The 16054-nt window shown below is 43.0% G+C and overlaps 5 protein-coding genes across 5 annotated transcripts; 3 read left to right on the top strand and 2 right to left on the bottom strand.

Annotated features, from left to right (window-relative positions):
• Positions 1-632: 632 nt before the first annotated feature.
• BYT42DRAFT_576152 (YjeF N-terminal domain-containing protein) lies at positions 633-3054 on the top strand. Its single transcript, XM_051569022.1, has 9 exons — positions 633-818; positions 889-1163; positions 1233-1275; positions 1378-1538; positions 1642-1975; positions 2036-2116; positions 2190-2414; positions 2487-2669; positions 2742-3054. The coding sequence occupies exons 1-9, from the start codon at positions 704-706 to the stop codon at positions 2948-2950; spliced, it is 1626 nt and encodes a 541-aa protein (XP_051421641.1). The 5' UTR covers positions 633-703; the 3' UTR covers positions 2951-3054.
• On the bottom strand, positions 3055-5441 carry BYT42DRAFT_576148 (serine/threonine-protein phosphatase 2A catalytic subunit alpha isoform). The gene is made up of 6 exons (XM_051569021.1): positions 4899-5441; positions 4744-4807; positions 4220-4539; positions 3873-4124; positions 3682-3800; positions 3055-3615 (listed from the first exon to the last, which is right to left on the bottom strand). The coding sequence occupies exons 1-6, from the start codon at positions 4998-5000 to the stop codon at positions 3543-3545; spliced, it is 930 nt and encodes a 309-aa protein (XP_051421640.1). The 5' UTR covers positions 5001-5441; the 3' UTR covers positions 3055-3542.
• A 297-nt stretch (positions 5442-5738) lies between these two features.
• Positions 5739-11947, top strand: BYT42DRAFT_606303 (SNF2 family N-terminal domain-containing protein). The gene is made up of 15 exons (XM_051571148.1): positions 5739-6137; positions 6236-6407; positions 6482-7032; positions 7113-7646; positions 7754-7855; positions 7914-8077; positions 8146-8452; positions 8526-8854; positions 8923-9115; positions 9187-9285; positions 9371-9510; positions 9611-9818; positions 9920-10264; positions 10346-10621; positions 11488-11947. Exons 1-15 carry the CDS (start codon positions 6045-6047, stop codon positions 11521-11523), a joined length of 3549 nt encoding a protein of 1182 aa, XP_051421639.1. The 5' UTR covers positions 5739-6044; the 3' UTR covers positions 11524-11947.
• A 228-nt stretch (positions 11948-12175) lies between these two features.
• Positions 12176-12601, top strand: BYT42DRAFT_615546 (uncharacterized protein; the record flags this gene model as incomplete). The annotated part of the gene is made up of 1 exon (XM_051571969.1): positions 12176-12601. One exon carries the CDS (start codon positions 12176-12178, stop codon positions 12599-12601), a length of 426 nt encoding a protein of 141 aa, XP_051421638.1.
• Positions 12602-13699: 1098 nt separating this feature from the next.
• Positions 13700-15820, bottom strand: BYT42DRAFT_576131 (uncharacterized protein). Its single transcript, XM_051569020.1, has 6 exons — positions 15225-15820; positions 14883-15152; positions 14618-14819; positions 14469-14553; positions 14289-14380; positions 13700-14207 (listed from the first exon to the last, which is right to left on the bottom strand). The coding sequence occupies exons 1-6, from the start codon at positions 15728-15730 to the stop codon at positions 13821-13823; spliced, it is 1542 nt and encodes a 513-aa protein (XP_051421637.1). The 5' UTR covers positions 15731-15820; the 3' UTR covers positions 13700-13820.
• Positions 15821-16054: the final 234 nt, after the last annotated feature.

Here is a 16054-nt window from a genome sequence, read left to right as displayed (position 1 = left end):
CAAGGAATTCATTGTTTGATTGAAATAAGACGCGATGGCAACGTATTATAGCGGGCGAACCATTGAAATTCCGGCAAGCAAACAAAGCACTTTAATCCTAACAGCCGTATTTGAATCAAATCTCTGGTCTACTGTGGTGGGGATCTATAGATACAGCTCGTGCAAGGGCCGCCGAGCCATATAACCAAAGCAAAACGACTATAACGAATAAACAAAAATAGGTAGCTTCATTATACCCTTCTTTGAATCAGTAGAGGTAAACGAGTGAGTGGATACATGAACTTGGATCAGTAGATATGAAAGATGAATCAATGAGTTTGGATCAGCAGAAAATAATAAAAAAATGAATTATGGAGAAAACTCGTTCAGTGAATGATGTGTTCGATATATTAATACGAGTACGAGATAATTACTTCAATATGTTTCTCCAACTAGACCTATTAAGGCGTTGAATAAGATAGATGCTTTGTATGAAGGGAGCGAAAAAGTGAAGCTTTTATCAGTGGATGGATGAAAGTGATGTTCGGTATTTAAAAAAAGAAAAGATAGTGGAGGGATGAATTTTCGGTTTTTAGTACGACCAAAAGACGGGGAATTGAGAGAGTTCCATTGATTATCTTTTTTTGGGGGGGCTCTCTTTGTAATTTATTGTTTTTATTTCGAGTGCAAAAAACCAGAAAAGAAACAAGATTATAGTTGAACAATGGCCGACTCATTCATTGGCGTGCGTGTAGCAGTGACGCTTCACTCTGGCTTACGCCTGGACGGCACCGTCTCACACATTGATACCACCACTCAGCAAATGACACTTAATGACGGTACACACTATGCACCCTTTTTTATTACGCAAAAATCCCTCATTGCTCATGTTTAACCGGTGATCTTCAGTGAACCTACACTTCCCTGGACTTGCGTCTCATCGGACTCCCATCTATGGTGTGGTCGGTACCGATATAAAAGACTTGGAAGTTCTACCTTCTGAAAAACCCGCATCGCCTGTTCCCGCCCAACCGCCAACACAAACACTAACGCCCACCGCTCGCGTCACCAAGAGCCTGGACACGAAAACGGTTCCTTCAGGCAAGAAAACCAAAGCAACCAACAGTAATGCGAAAACTCCACGTTTATCAAATCAAGAACCCAACTCGTCGCGAAATATAAAGGTAGACAGACATCAGCGAATGGGCAAGCTTTTTGTTTTCTTTGGATCATTCATTTTCAATCTGTGACAGGCGAACCGTGGAGGCATACCTACAAAATCGGCTTCTGATACCAGTAATATTCCAAAATACCGTGAACCATGGTTACCATTCCAATGCCGATGACGCTCATCATACCGTTGTACTATCTTTTTGTTTTTTTACCCCTTTTCTATAGTGTCACGACGTCAAAAGCAACAGTTGCAACCACCGCCACGCAAAAATGCAAAGGAAAACGGCTGGGCCGACGAGAGCGTGGATGAATTTAAAGAACACGAATTTGATTTCCAAGCTAATCTCGATATGTTTGATAAAAAGAAGGTGTTTGCCGAGATTAGAGTAAGTGATCGACTGTCGCACTGGCTATCCAACCACAAAATCCACTTGTCCTCTTTTTTTTATTCATTATGATACGGAATTTCTTGTGTGTATTTGCGTATAGGAATCGGATGAAACAGCACCTGAAGCATTATTGGTAACATTGAATCGACTGCCGCAGAAATCCAATGAGATCCATTCCAAGCCCGACAAAATCAACTTGCTACCTAGCGAGAATGTGCTGGATAATGAATCCTCCTACCGTAGCGACAGTCCGTGTGAGGGGCCTACAGACAGAGGGGATGAAAGTGACATTGAGTCGCAAACACCGGACGAATCCGCTACGAAGCATTCTATGCATCAGCGAAAAAAGACCGTCAACCTTGTCTCCAGTTCTTACCGCGTAGCATGTCCACCTGTTTCCCTATTACAGATGGCCCATGCGGAACATGAATGCAGTAAGTTTGGGAAGGGGACAGGCACAGGTATTGCGGACGGATCGATTGACGCTACTCTAGTCAAAAACACTGGACCGAACGAAGAACAACTGATTGAAAATGGAGGAAGAGGAGCATGTTTGTTGGCCATGCAGAAAATGGGTGAGTGAATCACAGCTCATAGCTTGCCAATTGAGAAAAAATTGAAATCGGTTTTCCTGACCATGCCGGACAGGAGCGAGTCAACGAATATATCCGAGTGATCCATTGACGGTGGTGGTACTTGCTGGTTGCAATAAGATGGGCGCTTATGGTCTAGCATGTGCACGTCACCTATCGAATCATGGATGTCGTGTGATTGTTAGTATAGCGGGCGAAAAAGACATGTTACCGGAACAAATGACTTGTCAAGAACGGATATTGCAGGCGATGGGTGTTCCCATTGCGCGTCAAGTCCACAGTAAGTCTTTGAATCGTTATACAGGAAGTGGTTGGCAAAAGAAAAACATCCCACTCAATGATGATTTCATAGCTCTTAAAGTATCGGGAATCGATTTAATTATTGATGCCATGCTGGGAACCCAGGACAATATTGATGATTTGGAAGAAGAAACGGGCCTGTATCGAACTTATTGTGATATGATTAGCTGGTGCAATGAACAGCGGTCGCCCGTGTTGAGTATTGATTTCCCCAGTGGTGTGGATGCTGGTACAGGTAAACGTAGACGTGGTTCGGTGGGTGATAACTGATTGAGTTGACTGAACGATGGATTTGAATGCGTAACAGGAGATATCCATCACACATTATATCATGTGCGTCCTATGTGGACGCTGTGTTTAGGTGCACCGAAAACAGGATGCGTTTCGCCGTCCATTACCGGTGAATTGTACATGGTAGATTTAGGTATACCACGTTTATGTTGGAAGCGAGCCGGCGTCAAAGGCTGGACTGTCCCCTGGGGAGCCGATTTTGTCATTGCTTTACAATACATTTGAAAGCCCACGGTTTTCCCTTAAAAAAATTTTCAGAAAAGCTCACAACAAAAAGTGATCTCTCATCAAGTGTGAATATACTCTTGGAAAAAAAAAAAGAGTCAACTCCATCTTGGTGTCTCGAGCGTTCAACTGGGCCGCTGAAATCCCAAATAATGTGCAAGCTAGCAACACTCATTTCTTGATTATTATTTTTTATACGTTCATCTAATGGGTACAGCCTTTCTTTTGGTTGGTTTTGCAGGGTCAAAAGGAAAAGAGAGAGAGAGAGAGAGACAGAGACAACAGAGTGAAAACGAAGGAGATAGTTTTTTTTTAACATAATCGCTTGTTTCAGATAGGACTGATACCACATGGCAAACAGGAAAAAGAAAGAACATCCAAAAGGGGGATCAAAAACTCATCAACTATGAAAGGAAGAAAAAAGAGAGATAAAGTATACATTGGCAAAGCGATATAAGAAAAAAAAAGAAGAGAAAGGATACAGTCGTTTGAGTTGGAAACCGTATCCCGGAATTTTTGTTTGTGTTTTTTCTTTTACAGACATTATCGTATTTCTTTGGGCCAGAAACATATGGAAATTCGTAGACTTTTTTTATAGGAAGTAGTCTGGCGTACGTCGGGTAACATGAGGTTCACCGCGTCTGGGTGCAGGGTCAAATTGAAGGCTGTGAAATCATCCAAGATAAGCAAAAGATATTCCTTGTTACCTAGAAAGCCAAGTCATCACTTACAATGTATATTTCAGATGTTCATCGATCTCCATGATAGCTGCTTGATTGCCGCAACGGTAACAATAGTTGGGGGCACTGAAAATGGTCACTACGTTACGATCGTGGCACCAATTATATCCCTATTTTAAAAAAAAAAAATTCACGCATGAATACCGTCATACAAAAACTAAGGGAAGAGCAAGTCGGTTTACCTCCATGACCAATTGATGTGCTCTTGCGACAAGTGTCAAGCCGTTATTATGGTTGAAAGTCTCTGAGATATCTTGACCAAATGTATAACCTGCACCACGGGGAGAAATGCCCCAGCCACATCGATCATCAGGATCTGACCATAAAAGGTCGCACATGGGACCTTCGTGTGGCACTTCCTGGATACGATCCAATGAACGAATCTGGTCCAATGTGTCGATAGAGGGTGATAAACCGCCATGGAGACAGAAGATCTAGCAAGACATAACAAAAAGGGTTAATTGATTTGGGGCCTTGAACCAGTTTTGTACTGAGCAAAAAAAAAAAAAAAAAAAAAAAAAAGACGCACCTGGTCTTCGATAAGAGCGGTCAAGGGAAGGTAATCGAATAAGTCGGTAAACATTTTCCAGACGTTGGCGTTGCCATATTTTCGCAGACATTCATCGTAGAAACCGTATACTTGAGTGATTTGACGAGATTCGTGATTGCCGCGGAGAATGGTCACACGATCCTTGTAGCGAACCTTCAATGCGACGAGCAGCGTCACGGTTTCCACCGAGTAGTAACCACGATCGACGTAATCACCCATGAACAGATAATTCGTATCAGGGGAATTGCCACCAATACGGAAAAGTTCTTGCAAATCGTGAAATTGACCATGGATATCACCTAGATTTTTTTGGGGGAACGCTTATCAGTATCTCTACTTGAACCATGTTTGGCACTCCTCGTCTTCCCTCTCTTTCTCTCTCATCTTTTTTTTTCCATCTTTGCCCGCTTTTTTTTTCTCGCTTCAACAACCCAGAACCCATCAAACCAGATATCAAGAGGAAAAAACAAGAAAATAGAAAAAAAAAGCACTGCATCATTTACCACACACAGTAACGGGACAACGGACGGGCTGTACGTTGGATTCTACCAACAATATTTCACGTGCCTAATTCTCAGTGTATCAATTTCCAATATGTCAAAAAGGAAAAAAAAAAAAGAGCGGTATGTGTTTTTTTTCAGATGCAAAAAAGGCCCACCTTATCACACAGTTTCTTGATGTCACTTTCTGGTAACTGTTTGCATTCCGAAAGTTGTGTGATCCAGGCATCAACGTCAGCAACAGAGCTTACAGCGGTCATTTGTGTTGAGATTGGCAGAGGGATGAAATTGGGACTAGATGAAAGAAGCTGATGGGCGGGATCCTGAAGACAACCGATAGCAAATTACGAGCAAGATGATGAAAGACTAATAAATGTCTTTTTAGTAACAGCCGAATGAGAAAATCACCCAAAAAAAAAAAAAAGTGAGAGAAAGAGAGAGAAAAAAAAAGGAAGAGGCCAAAAGGGAAAAATAGAAAAAGGAAAAATGACGAAATCCCAGAAAAACAGATTACAACAAGTCAAAGCAAGAATGGAATGATGAGGACGTTTAATGGGCAGAAAAGGAGAACCCCCCAAAGGTGTTTTAACAAGATAGCCGTAAAAACGAGCAAGGAGTACGATAACTTACAAGAAAAGAGAGACCTTAAACCCGTGAGTTCATGGGTGAATGGGGGGGCGACAAAAAAGCAACGCAGACGGATTAGAAGGTCGGTGACGCCACGAATTCAGTTCGTACTCCGACCGTCCCAATCAAGTTCAAACGCACCTTCGAATATCAACAATAAGACAGCATAATACTATCAAGCTGCAAAAGAAAAAAAAGACTACAGAAGGCTATATGTTACATATCGCAATTTTGTCTTTAGGAATATCCTCTTGATCTTTAAAAGGACAAGCACCTTCCCATCATGAATTGATAGCAAGTCCGGCGGAGTCTTAAAAGCGATGACGTCTAGATTTGTTCAATTTTCGCTGAATGAGCAACCACCGTTTCCCATTTCACTCATTTTCTCCTGCCTGCGCTTTGGGATCTTTTTTTTTTCGGGGCTTCATTTTATTTAACTTCTGGAACGCGTTCCCTTTGGGTAGATCCACCAACACGTTCTTTTTTTCTTCTCGCTGATCTACCTGATTACCCATTAAATTTTCTTTCCCTTCTTCCATTGACAGGTCTCTTTTCCCAGAAAAAAAAAAGAGAAGCATACGGCAAAAACCTAGCTTGGATCCTTTTTCAGTACACGACATTTTGCGTTTCTTTGCACTGAATTCTCTTGTTCCTTGATCTGTGTGCTACGACCGACGATGAGTACGTCTGTTGCTACCAGTTATTCCATATCGCCCATTAACATGGCACCTGGCTATTTTAATAAAGAGAAGCTCAACAGTCTCATAAAGGTACAGTCTTTTTTTTTCTTGTCTCCTGGCTTTTTTCTCAGTCCTGTTCTTTGTCTGTTGATGCGTACTGATAAAATTCGTACCTGAAAATGGAATAGCGAGCAAAATCACTTCAACATCAAGGTGCAAATGAAGAAAACTGTGTCGAATTCGGAGAGATTATGCACTTCTTGCGCAATGTTCAAGCTCACCCGTCTACAAAGTCAACATCCTTGTCGATCGATTCAGCAACCGACCATCAAACCATGTCACTGGACGACCCAGATGCAGGTATTACATAACGACACTCTTCCCAATGCCCAAGCTAATTCAACACCTCTGCTATTTACTTGTAAAATGATCAGATGCACCTGCAACTACATCATTGACAAGCGATCAGCAACGATTACTTATTCAACAAATGACGGCCTATCGACTCATCTCAAAAAACATGCCATTGCCAACTACGTTGCAACAGATGTTGCTTCAGGGACCCTCCTCACGACAAGCAGAGACGACACCGACAGCGTCAGCGAGTTCTTCTGACAAGGGTCATGCTTCATTATCCGCAATCGATCCGTCCACGGTGTCAACTTTATCGCACGCTCCGCTTTACAGTTTATCAAAAGATGCGACTTTGGCGGACGCTTCTCCTTTGCCTTCACCGCAATTCCCATTTCCTTTAGATTTGGACACAGAAACGCTCCTCTCGGAGCGAGATCGTCAATTACAAGCGCGTGTGCAGTATCGCATCAACGAATTGGAGAAACTTCCCAGTAATTTGTTGGACGATCGAACTCAACGCATGCTTGGCCCAGACGAGGATTTTAGCAATGACTTTGCTCCCCTATCTACCATCAAGTCCAAAGCTATTATTGAATTGAAAGCACTAAGATTGCTTAACAAGCAGAAAAAGGTGAGTGGTTGTTTATGATAGGATTCAATGGATCGCAATGGAACAGAAGAAAAAGTTGATTAAAGACGCATTGGAAAAAGCTTCGGGAAGAAATTATGCGTGGAATGAATGCTTCCACCATGCTGGATACATCGGTGGATCGGCTGGCCTACCGACGCATGAAGAAGCAAACACTGCGTGAGGCACGCATGACCGAGAAAATCGAACGACAACAACGTCTTGATCGAGAATACCGCGAAAAACAGAAACATTTGGATTACTTGCAAACCATCTGTGACCATGGTCGAGAGTTGATCCGTGTCCAAGAGACATGGCGAACGAAACAATCCAAACTGGGACGCGCGGTACAGCAGTTCCATCAACACATTGAAAAGGAGGAACAAAAGAAATCGGAAAGGATCTCCAAAGAGCGTATTCTCGCGTTGAAGATGGATGATGAAGAAGCGTACATGAAGCTGATTGATGAAGCAAAGGACACCCGGTTGACCCAATTGTTGAAACAAACCGGATCCTTCTTGGAATCCTTGACAGAAGCCGTCGTTGTGCAACAAAATGAGGCACGGTACGCAAGAGATGAATTTGAACCTATCTCGGACGAAGACATTGAAGAAACTGTAAGTACCCTCCTAGATTCCTTTTCCCCTTGTCGAAAGAAAAAGAAGGCACTCTTCAGGGAAACGGTGAAAAAAGAAAAATCATGTCACTCATCAATTTTTTATAGGATGCAAGATCCAAGACCGATTACTTCCAAGTGACCCATCGTATCAAGGAACAAGTCTCTCAACCCAGTATCCTGGTCGGCGGCAAACTGAAAGATTATCAGGTATATAGCGGGCAGGAGGCCATGGGGATAGAATATCTCACCGATGCTCTCTCCACAGGTCAAAGGTCTCCAGTGGATGGTATCCCTGTATAACAATCATTTGAATGGCATTTTGGCCGATGAAATGGGTCTGGGAAAAACGATCCAGACCATCAGTCTGATTACCTATCTCATTGAGAAGAAGAAGCAGAATGGCCCCTACTTGATCATTGTTCCGCTGTCGTGAGTAACCCCCAAAAACAAGAAGAGATAATCCGCAGCTAAAAATGACTCACCTCAAACCGCGCTAGTACATTGACCAACTGGACACTTGAATTTGAAAAATGGGCTCCGTCGGTGAGCAAGATTGTGTACAAGGGAACGCCGACGGTCCGAAAAGGTCTGCAATACGATATTCGCTACGGCAACTTCCAGGTGCTTTTGACTACCTTTGAATACATTATCAAGGATCGACCGATTTTGAGCAAGATCAAGTGGCTTCACATGATCATTGATGAAGGTCACCGTATGAAGAACACCAATTCCAAACTGACGTTAGTCTTGCGTCAGTATTATCACTCCAGATATCGCTTGATTCTCACTGGTACACCTTTGCAGGTACGCATCAAGAAATTCTATGTAGGACTGGGTGGTGGGTTGGTTGGTTGGTACTTAATGATTTTGCACGTAGAACAATCTGCCAGAGTTGTGGGCGCTCTTGAATTTCATTCTTCCAAAGATTTTCCAGAGTGTGAAAAGCTTTGAAGAATGGTTTAATACGCCTTTCAATAATCAGGGGGTACAGGACCGAATCGAACTGAACGAAGAAGAGCAGCTGCTGATTATCAAGCGTCTGCATAAAGTGCTGCGTCCCTTCTTATTGCGTCGCCTAAAGAAGGACGTGGAAGCCGAACTTCCCGATAAAGTCGAACGCGTCATCAAATGCAGGTTGTCGGCATTGCAGGCCAAGCTATACTCGCAAATGAAAAAAAATCGACAGTTCTACACCGGAGCCAAAGGGTAAGCCAAATGACCACCATTTCAAAAAACCAAGATAGGCTTGTTTTTATACTCACACGTCGTCCAAGGAAAACGGGGATCCGCGGATTGAACAATAAGATCATGCAGCTGCGAAAGATCTGCAACCATCCCTTTGTGTTTGAGGAAGTGGAAAACGCTGTGAATCCATCGCACCAGTCCAACAACTTACTTTACCGAACCTCTGGAAAGTTTGAATTATTGGATCGTATATTACCCAAACTACAGCAGACAGGTCACAGGGTAAGTGGAGAAGAGCTGGCAAGTACACAAATTCAACCTAGTTTGGTGGCTGACTTTATGGTTTTTTCCAGGTGTTGATCTTTTTCCAAATGACGCAAATCATGACGATCATGGAAGATTTTATGGTTTACAGAGGTTATAACTATTTACGACTCGACGGATCCACCAAGGTAAAGCTAACAGGACGGGTGGAAACGATGAAACATGTGAAAGTTCCCGTGGGTTTAATGTGCGCCACTTTTTGTTTTTCCTCAGTCGGATGATCGTTCACAATTGCTGCAAATGTTCAATGCTCCGGATTCTCCCTATTTTGCGTTTTTACTCAGTACACGTGCCGGTGGCCTTGGCCTGAACTTACAATCAGCCGATACCGTGATCATTTTTGATTCGGATTGGTAAGCGGACGTTGATTACTTTTTTAGTCCCTTGATACCCGAAATGGATTAAAAAAAAAAAGGATGGTATGAACTGAACACATGATGTTACCTTATGCAGGAACCCGCATCAGGATTTGCAAGCGCAGGATCGTGCTCATCGTATTGGTCAGACCAAAGAAGTGCGCATTTTCCGTCTGATCTCGACCAATTCCATTGAAGAAAACATTCTGGCCCGCGCCAACTACAAGTTGGACATTGATGGCAAAGTCATCCAGGCTGGTAAATTCGATAATCGAAGTACCGAAGAGGACCGAGAAGCATTCCTGGTAAGGCCTTTGAAACAAACAGATCATGGTTTCGACATGGCTTTTTTCGATGCATGTATGGACGACGGCTGAAAATGAATGATTTTTTTTTCTTTTTACAGCGATCGCTTTTGGAAGATAAAAATGATGATCAGACCAATGATGAGGATGAAGATTTGGATGATGAAGAGTTAAACGAGATGCTGAAACGAAACGAATCAGAAATTGAAGTGTTCAACAGGATTGATGCCGAACGTGAACGACGCGATACGGAAGAATGGCGGCGCAGCGGTGGTCGAGGTAAAAAACCGGAGCGATTGATTCAAGAAGATGAGCTTCCAGAAGAGTTGCGACACGATGAAGTCGTGGAAGAAAGTGAAGGATCACCGATGGAGCTCGGTCGTGGTCAACGTGTGAGAGATCACGTACGGTACGATGATGGCTTGACAGAAGATCAATGGCTTAATGTAAGTTGAAACACACAAGGTTCGCATGGTTGTGAGATGTTCAATTTTTTTTTTTTTTGTTTTCCTACTTTCTATGGTCAGGCGTTGGAACAAGACACTGTTGATTTGGATGAAGTCATTGCACAAAAGGAGGCGAGACGTTTGAGACGGTTAAATAAGCGACGCGAAGCCAATGGAAACAAAGGCACCACCACCGTGTTGGACATATCGGAGCGTGCAAGTCGACGACGTCGTGCTACCAAGACGCCGGTGTATGAAGAAGATGATCACGAAGGATCGGAAGACGATGATACAGAAGAGCCACCACAGGAAATCTTGCCACGAAAGAGAGGACGACCGAGAAAAGCAGAATCAACGGTAAGTGATACTCCCATTATCCATCGGTCTGTCAAAGAAGAACAAAAACGGCTGATCATCAAATAAAGTCACAGCGAAAACGTGCCCGATAGATTTAAACTCGAAAGAAAATTCCCCCATCATGCTTACAGCCAACCTGTCAACTCATATTATGCCATCCTTCAACATTAAAATCATCACAAAGACCTTTCTAGCCACCGTACGTTGCATACCAAATATGACCATGACTCATTTTTTTTGGCATCGTATCACTTGAGCAAATCAATGAAATGGGTTCCCGCCCCCCCTCCAGTACAAATGAAACAAGAACCATACAACAAATCAGTACGCAAAACCACCTTGTTTCTCGGCTGGAGTTGACATGATGATAGTTATCCTTTTTACCTTTCGATGGAATCAATGATGAGACAAGATAGTATGAAAATCAAGGGCCACATTTTTATTTTTATTTTTCGCATGGCATGAAAAACCTGACAGTATCAAGTGATGAATCGGTCGATATCCCAAGTTGTCACAAGGGAGGGGGAGAAAACGATTAAGCGATTTTTTTTTCTATCACTATTGACAACGTTGACGGTGTCGGTGTGCTTTGTTTCTTTTTTCCTTGTGTTGACTCACATGACGACGAACGTGCATATTTCATTTCGGATTGGGATCAGACAAATCCGGTCTCCAAGTTTTACAGACATGTTTCATATGTGCAGCACCCAAAAAAAATTCAAGAATGAAGTCTCAAATGGTTGAAGCCAGGATTTTTCACCATGATGCATTGTTGATCGACCATTGTAAAACGTCATGGTCATTTTTTTATTGATCTGATTGTTGTTGGGGATGCGGTATGGGCGTAAATTTTCTTTATTTGAAAGTGGGGAACCACAAAGGGAACTACGATCGATGATTGATTCACGTCTTTTCCCAATTTGGCAGTGGAACACACGGCATCTGTATATGGTAAGATCTGCAGACGATCATCCGCAGCCCGGTTTTGATCAACTTACTGAGAGAGAGAACAGAGAGGGTCTAGGCGGACATGAATGAATCGATTTCAGATACGCAGTATGCATGAACGGGTGAAATGATGAAAAAAGGCGAGAACCCCAAGGCCGGGGTCTTTTTGTGTGTGGAAAAGGTGGTTTGTGGGTTGTTAGGATAGTGAAAGCAAGGAGAAAATGTGGGATGAATGAGTTTACAAGGAAAGTTTACTTTATTATTTTGACGCTAGAAAGGTGGAAACGTTTAGGATATTTGTCGGTACTAACTAAATAGGATTTAGTACGGAGGATCGTTTATTGCTTTGGTAAACTCCCAACGTTTTGTGGGTCACCGGGGAAACAGCAATGTAAAAAAGAAAAAAAAGGGAAATCCCAACCACTTGTGACAGTGTAAACTTTACAACGATGTTATTGGTTCTGTTTCAGACGCGACACCGGTGCTTGAAAAAAAAATCAGTTATAAAAAAAGTGAGGGGAACCGACCGTCGATCATTATTTTTTACTTTTTTTCTATTTTTTCCCTTTTTATTATTTTTACTCAATAACATACATGACGGACATCATGTCCTTGCCAACCCCACCACTATCACCCACACTGGAGACTTGGCCTGACAAACTAAATCATTCCACAACTCGTCACCAACGTTCCCATCCAAACAACGCTTCCCTTAATAACCATCACCACCACCACCACCATCATTCAGGAGCACGACGACGCGATTGTTATGACATATTGCAAGCGATCATCAAGGAGAACGAACGACGAGAGCAAGAAGAATACGAAAAAATGATACGAGAGATACCCAATATTATCAACCGACACTCGCATGCGACTCAGAGTATCTTACGGAAACGGTCTGACCCTCTGCCGGCTACGCCACCGCAGTCGCCTGATTCTCCAAATTCCGAAGGGTCTTTTGAGTCCAAACGATCGGTTCGCTTTGCTGCAGGACCTCCTAAAATATCCAACGGACGACGCGCAACATGAAAAGAAAAAAAATCCCACCATCTTCACACATTCACAGCATATATTCCTCATTCTTTTTTTTTTCTCATCAATCTGGACCAGAGAAGAGCCAACATCTCAACAGTGGCAAACCAACACCATCGAGACGACCTCCACCTTTCACTTGTCGGTATAAAAAAAAAAGGGTTGGTGTTTCGTTTTTCTACCTTGATGGTTTTCTTTCTCTTGTGGTTCTTTCTTTCCGTGTCGATTTTTTGACTCGTCATTTGTGATTTCCTCATTGATTTCCATTTTGTTGTTCCAAACTATTCCCCTTTGATCATGGTTCTTGTTGCCACCCTACACTTTTTTGTTTTGTATATTTTGCCTTATTAATTTTGTATACCACCTTTTTATTACAAATCCTCCTTTTACCCTATTATCGGTCTTTCATCTGAGACCTTCATCTCGAACAATAATCGAAAAAAATAAATAAAACACCGCATCGGTGCCTTGTTTTCGCGGTCACGTCGTCAAAAAGAAAAAAAAAGGCAGAAAAAAGATCGCCCTACCCACCGATCCTCGTTTTTCTCCTTCTTTGTGCAACCAACCATGGTGGCGGAGCTCATTTTCAAGTGAACATGGTGTCACTTGACCTGGGCTTAGTGAATCCTTTAAACTTGGCCCTGTTCCGTTTAAGAGAAATCATTCAAAAAGAGAAAAAACTCATGAAAGGTTCATGGTTTCTTATTGTTACCCTTTGTTTTGGTCCTTCAAATCTTGATGTGCATTGTTGCTGGGACGCTGTACTGTCTATCCCAAGCGAGGGCATCTCACTCAGCCAAATAAATAAAAAAAAAAGGTCGCGTTGCACCATCTCCCGCTTGATTGCCATTTTTGAACCCCTTTGCCGAATCAAAGCACCAACGATCGTCCGCCATACTGCGGCAGATCCATAGGTCGTTTTTAATGCGTTGCTTTTTGTGTCAACTTAGGGATCGACGGTCACCTTGGCTTAGAGTGCATGGCACTCGCCCCCCCCCCCTTTTTTGGAGGAACCCCAAATTTTTGTTTTCCATGCAAGAAAGATCCGCCACGAAATGCAAGCTCTGGTCTCATACTTCCGCGGCAGTTGTTCGGTGTTAGGTTATTTTTACTTTATTTTCCCTTATTCTTTTTTTCTCAACGGGTTTGGACTGTGTGAGGGGGATTAAAATGAATGCCTGTTTCTTTTTTATTATGACTTTTTTTTTTCCTTGCTTTATGAATGCCTGTGATGTTTATGCCGTTTCTCGTCTTCGAGATCTTCCAAATAATCACGGAACAAATCTTCTCGTAGTGTTCTTGATTCAATGGCTCGGTATCGCGGATCCTTTTCCAAAATAAGTTTAGCATCGCGCCATCGCATGCCGATGCGGATTTCTTTGGTTTCATGTAGTAAATCCATGTACGCGTCTTCTTTTCTCTTGGGCTTGTCGTGGCGTTTCCGCAAATCTTTGATGTAATCTTTGAACATGGCCTGACGTATTTTGGGATCACGTATCGCTTTGAAACGTCGATCATCCTTCACCTTGCGACGGAAATCTTCCCAATACATCGTTGCCGTGGCTTTTTCCTCCAAAAGATCTTCATAATCTTCCTCAGGTGACTTGTTTTGTTGTTGTGGTTGCATGTATATTAATTTGTATACTCTTTTTTTTTCGCACGAACGAGGGTTCTTTTCGCTTACCTTTGCAGTGGCACTTTGTGCTTTGATTCTCTGAGCTGCCACACGGCAGAAGTTGTTGAACAGATTCTTTCGTTTGCTGGATGAAGTGACCACTAGAGGGAGAGAAAAAAAACAAGTCCATTATCCATTTTCAGTACATCACATCGTTTTCTTTAATATGTGCCCAAATTCTACACTTACATGCAAACCTTTTGTCACCAACAAATTTGGGCAACTCTTTTTCCCACGTTGAAAATGGATCAATATCCACCTCTGCCAGCATTTGCTAAGGGGGACCATTTTGCAGTGAGGATTGGGGACCGCGTCTTTGGCTTTTATTTTCCACTTACTGTATATTGTTCCACTCGTTCTTCTTCCGAGATGTCTGGCACGGCCGGTGCAGGAGCAACAGCAGTTTGACTATCTTTTGCCACTGTTTCCTCTGCTTTTGCTTCCGCTGCATCTTGATCTCCAGGAACATCAATGCCAAGTTCGGCAATTTCTTCCGGAGCCATATTTTGCAATTGCCACATAATATCCTCTTCCGTCATTCTAAGGAAGTTTTCAATCGCATTTAACCCCTTGTCATCAAATATTTTTTCATTGTGCACTTACTCCGTTGCTTCGCCTGCCTCCTGGGCTTCCGCGGCTCCATTTGATTTTTGCCGTTTAGTTTCTCCCTGGGCTGCTTCTTCTTCTTGTTCTTCTAACTTTCGCTTCTTTTGTGCTTCCGCTTCTTCTTCCTCCTTTTTCCGTAACTGTTCCATCGGTTCTGCCAACTCTTCAGGCATCTCCCAAACCGACTTTTTCGTATCGCGATCGTAATAAAATTCGTGGCCATCTTCCAAAAGTACAAAAAGCCAATTGGTGCCTGGAATTTTTTTCCTAACCCAATCCTTATCAATCCCACCATGTCTTGCGTTCCAAAAGCAAAGCGTACTAAAAGGACAAACTTACTTTTTCTGCTTCTGCTTCTTTAGTACTGGCGCCACCGAGGGTACCGAGGCGACAGGTGCTCCTTGGGCAACGGGCATAAAAGGCGGCATGGGTCGCGGTGGCATAGGCACAAACGGTACGGGAGGTGGCCGAACCCATGAACTTTGTCCCGTGAATGAATTGTGCCAATACGGTTGACCTGTGGGAGCTACATGCTCTGTCCACCCGGGTGGAAGAACCATCATGGGTGATCCGTGAGGTGACACGGACGGTGGCGGTGGTGGAGGTCTTGTCGACCCTGCGGTTGGAATAGACGTTTCTGCAGGATGGGCGGTTTCTTTTGGTGGGGTATTATCGGCATTCGTTGAAGGTTCCTCTTTTGCTTCCGCTGCATCATTCACCGTATCTGCTTCCACGTTGGTTGTCGCGGTTGATTCTACGGTATCGTTTACAGGCTCTTTTGCAGACACCGGATCTGTAACGGCATTTGTCTCTTTTTCACGATCCGTCGATGGTGCTTGCTCCATTCTTTATGCAACTCTTGCAATCTATCAAGAATGCCAAAAAGATAAAAAAAAAAATAACTGCAATAAAGCTAAAGATTTCGGAAGGACGAGCTGGGCCAGTTCCCCTGCGTGACTGCAAATTTAGACTCCCTCATTTGTCGAATGAACAAGCAACCTCAACACTTACATTCGCACCAGGATAAAAAAAAAAAAGGACCACTGCATTGGACCAATCGTCTTATTCATTGGTGAAAAGGTAATTCTGTGAGGCAGTATGAATAGATGTAGCAAGCAATGTGAGACTGGAAAACGGCTTTGGATGATGGAATATCAATGAATAAGTTG

Source organism: Radiomyces spectabilis, assembly GCF_025331425.1.
Source record: "Radiomyces spectabilis strain NRRL 2753 chromosome Unknown BYT42scaffold_9, whole genome shotgun sequence".
NCBI classification, from domain to species: Eukaryota; Fungi; Mucoromycota; class Mucoromycetes; order Mucorales; family Radiomycetaceae; genus Radiomyces; species Radiomyces spectabilis.
Note: the sequence above shows the minus strand (reverse complement) of the source record. Positions and strands in the feature narration are given on the sequence as shown.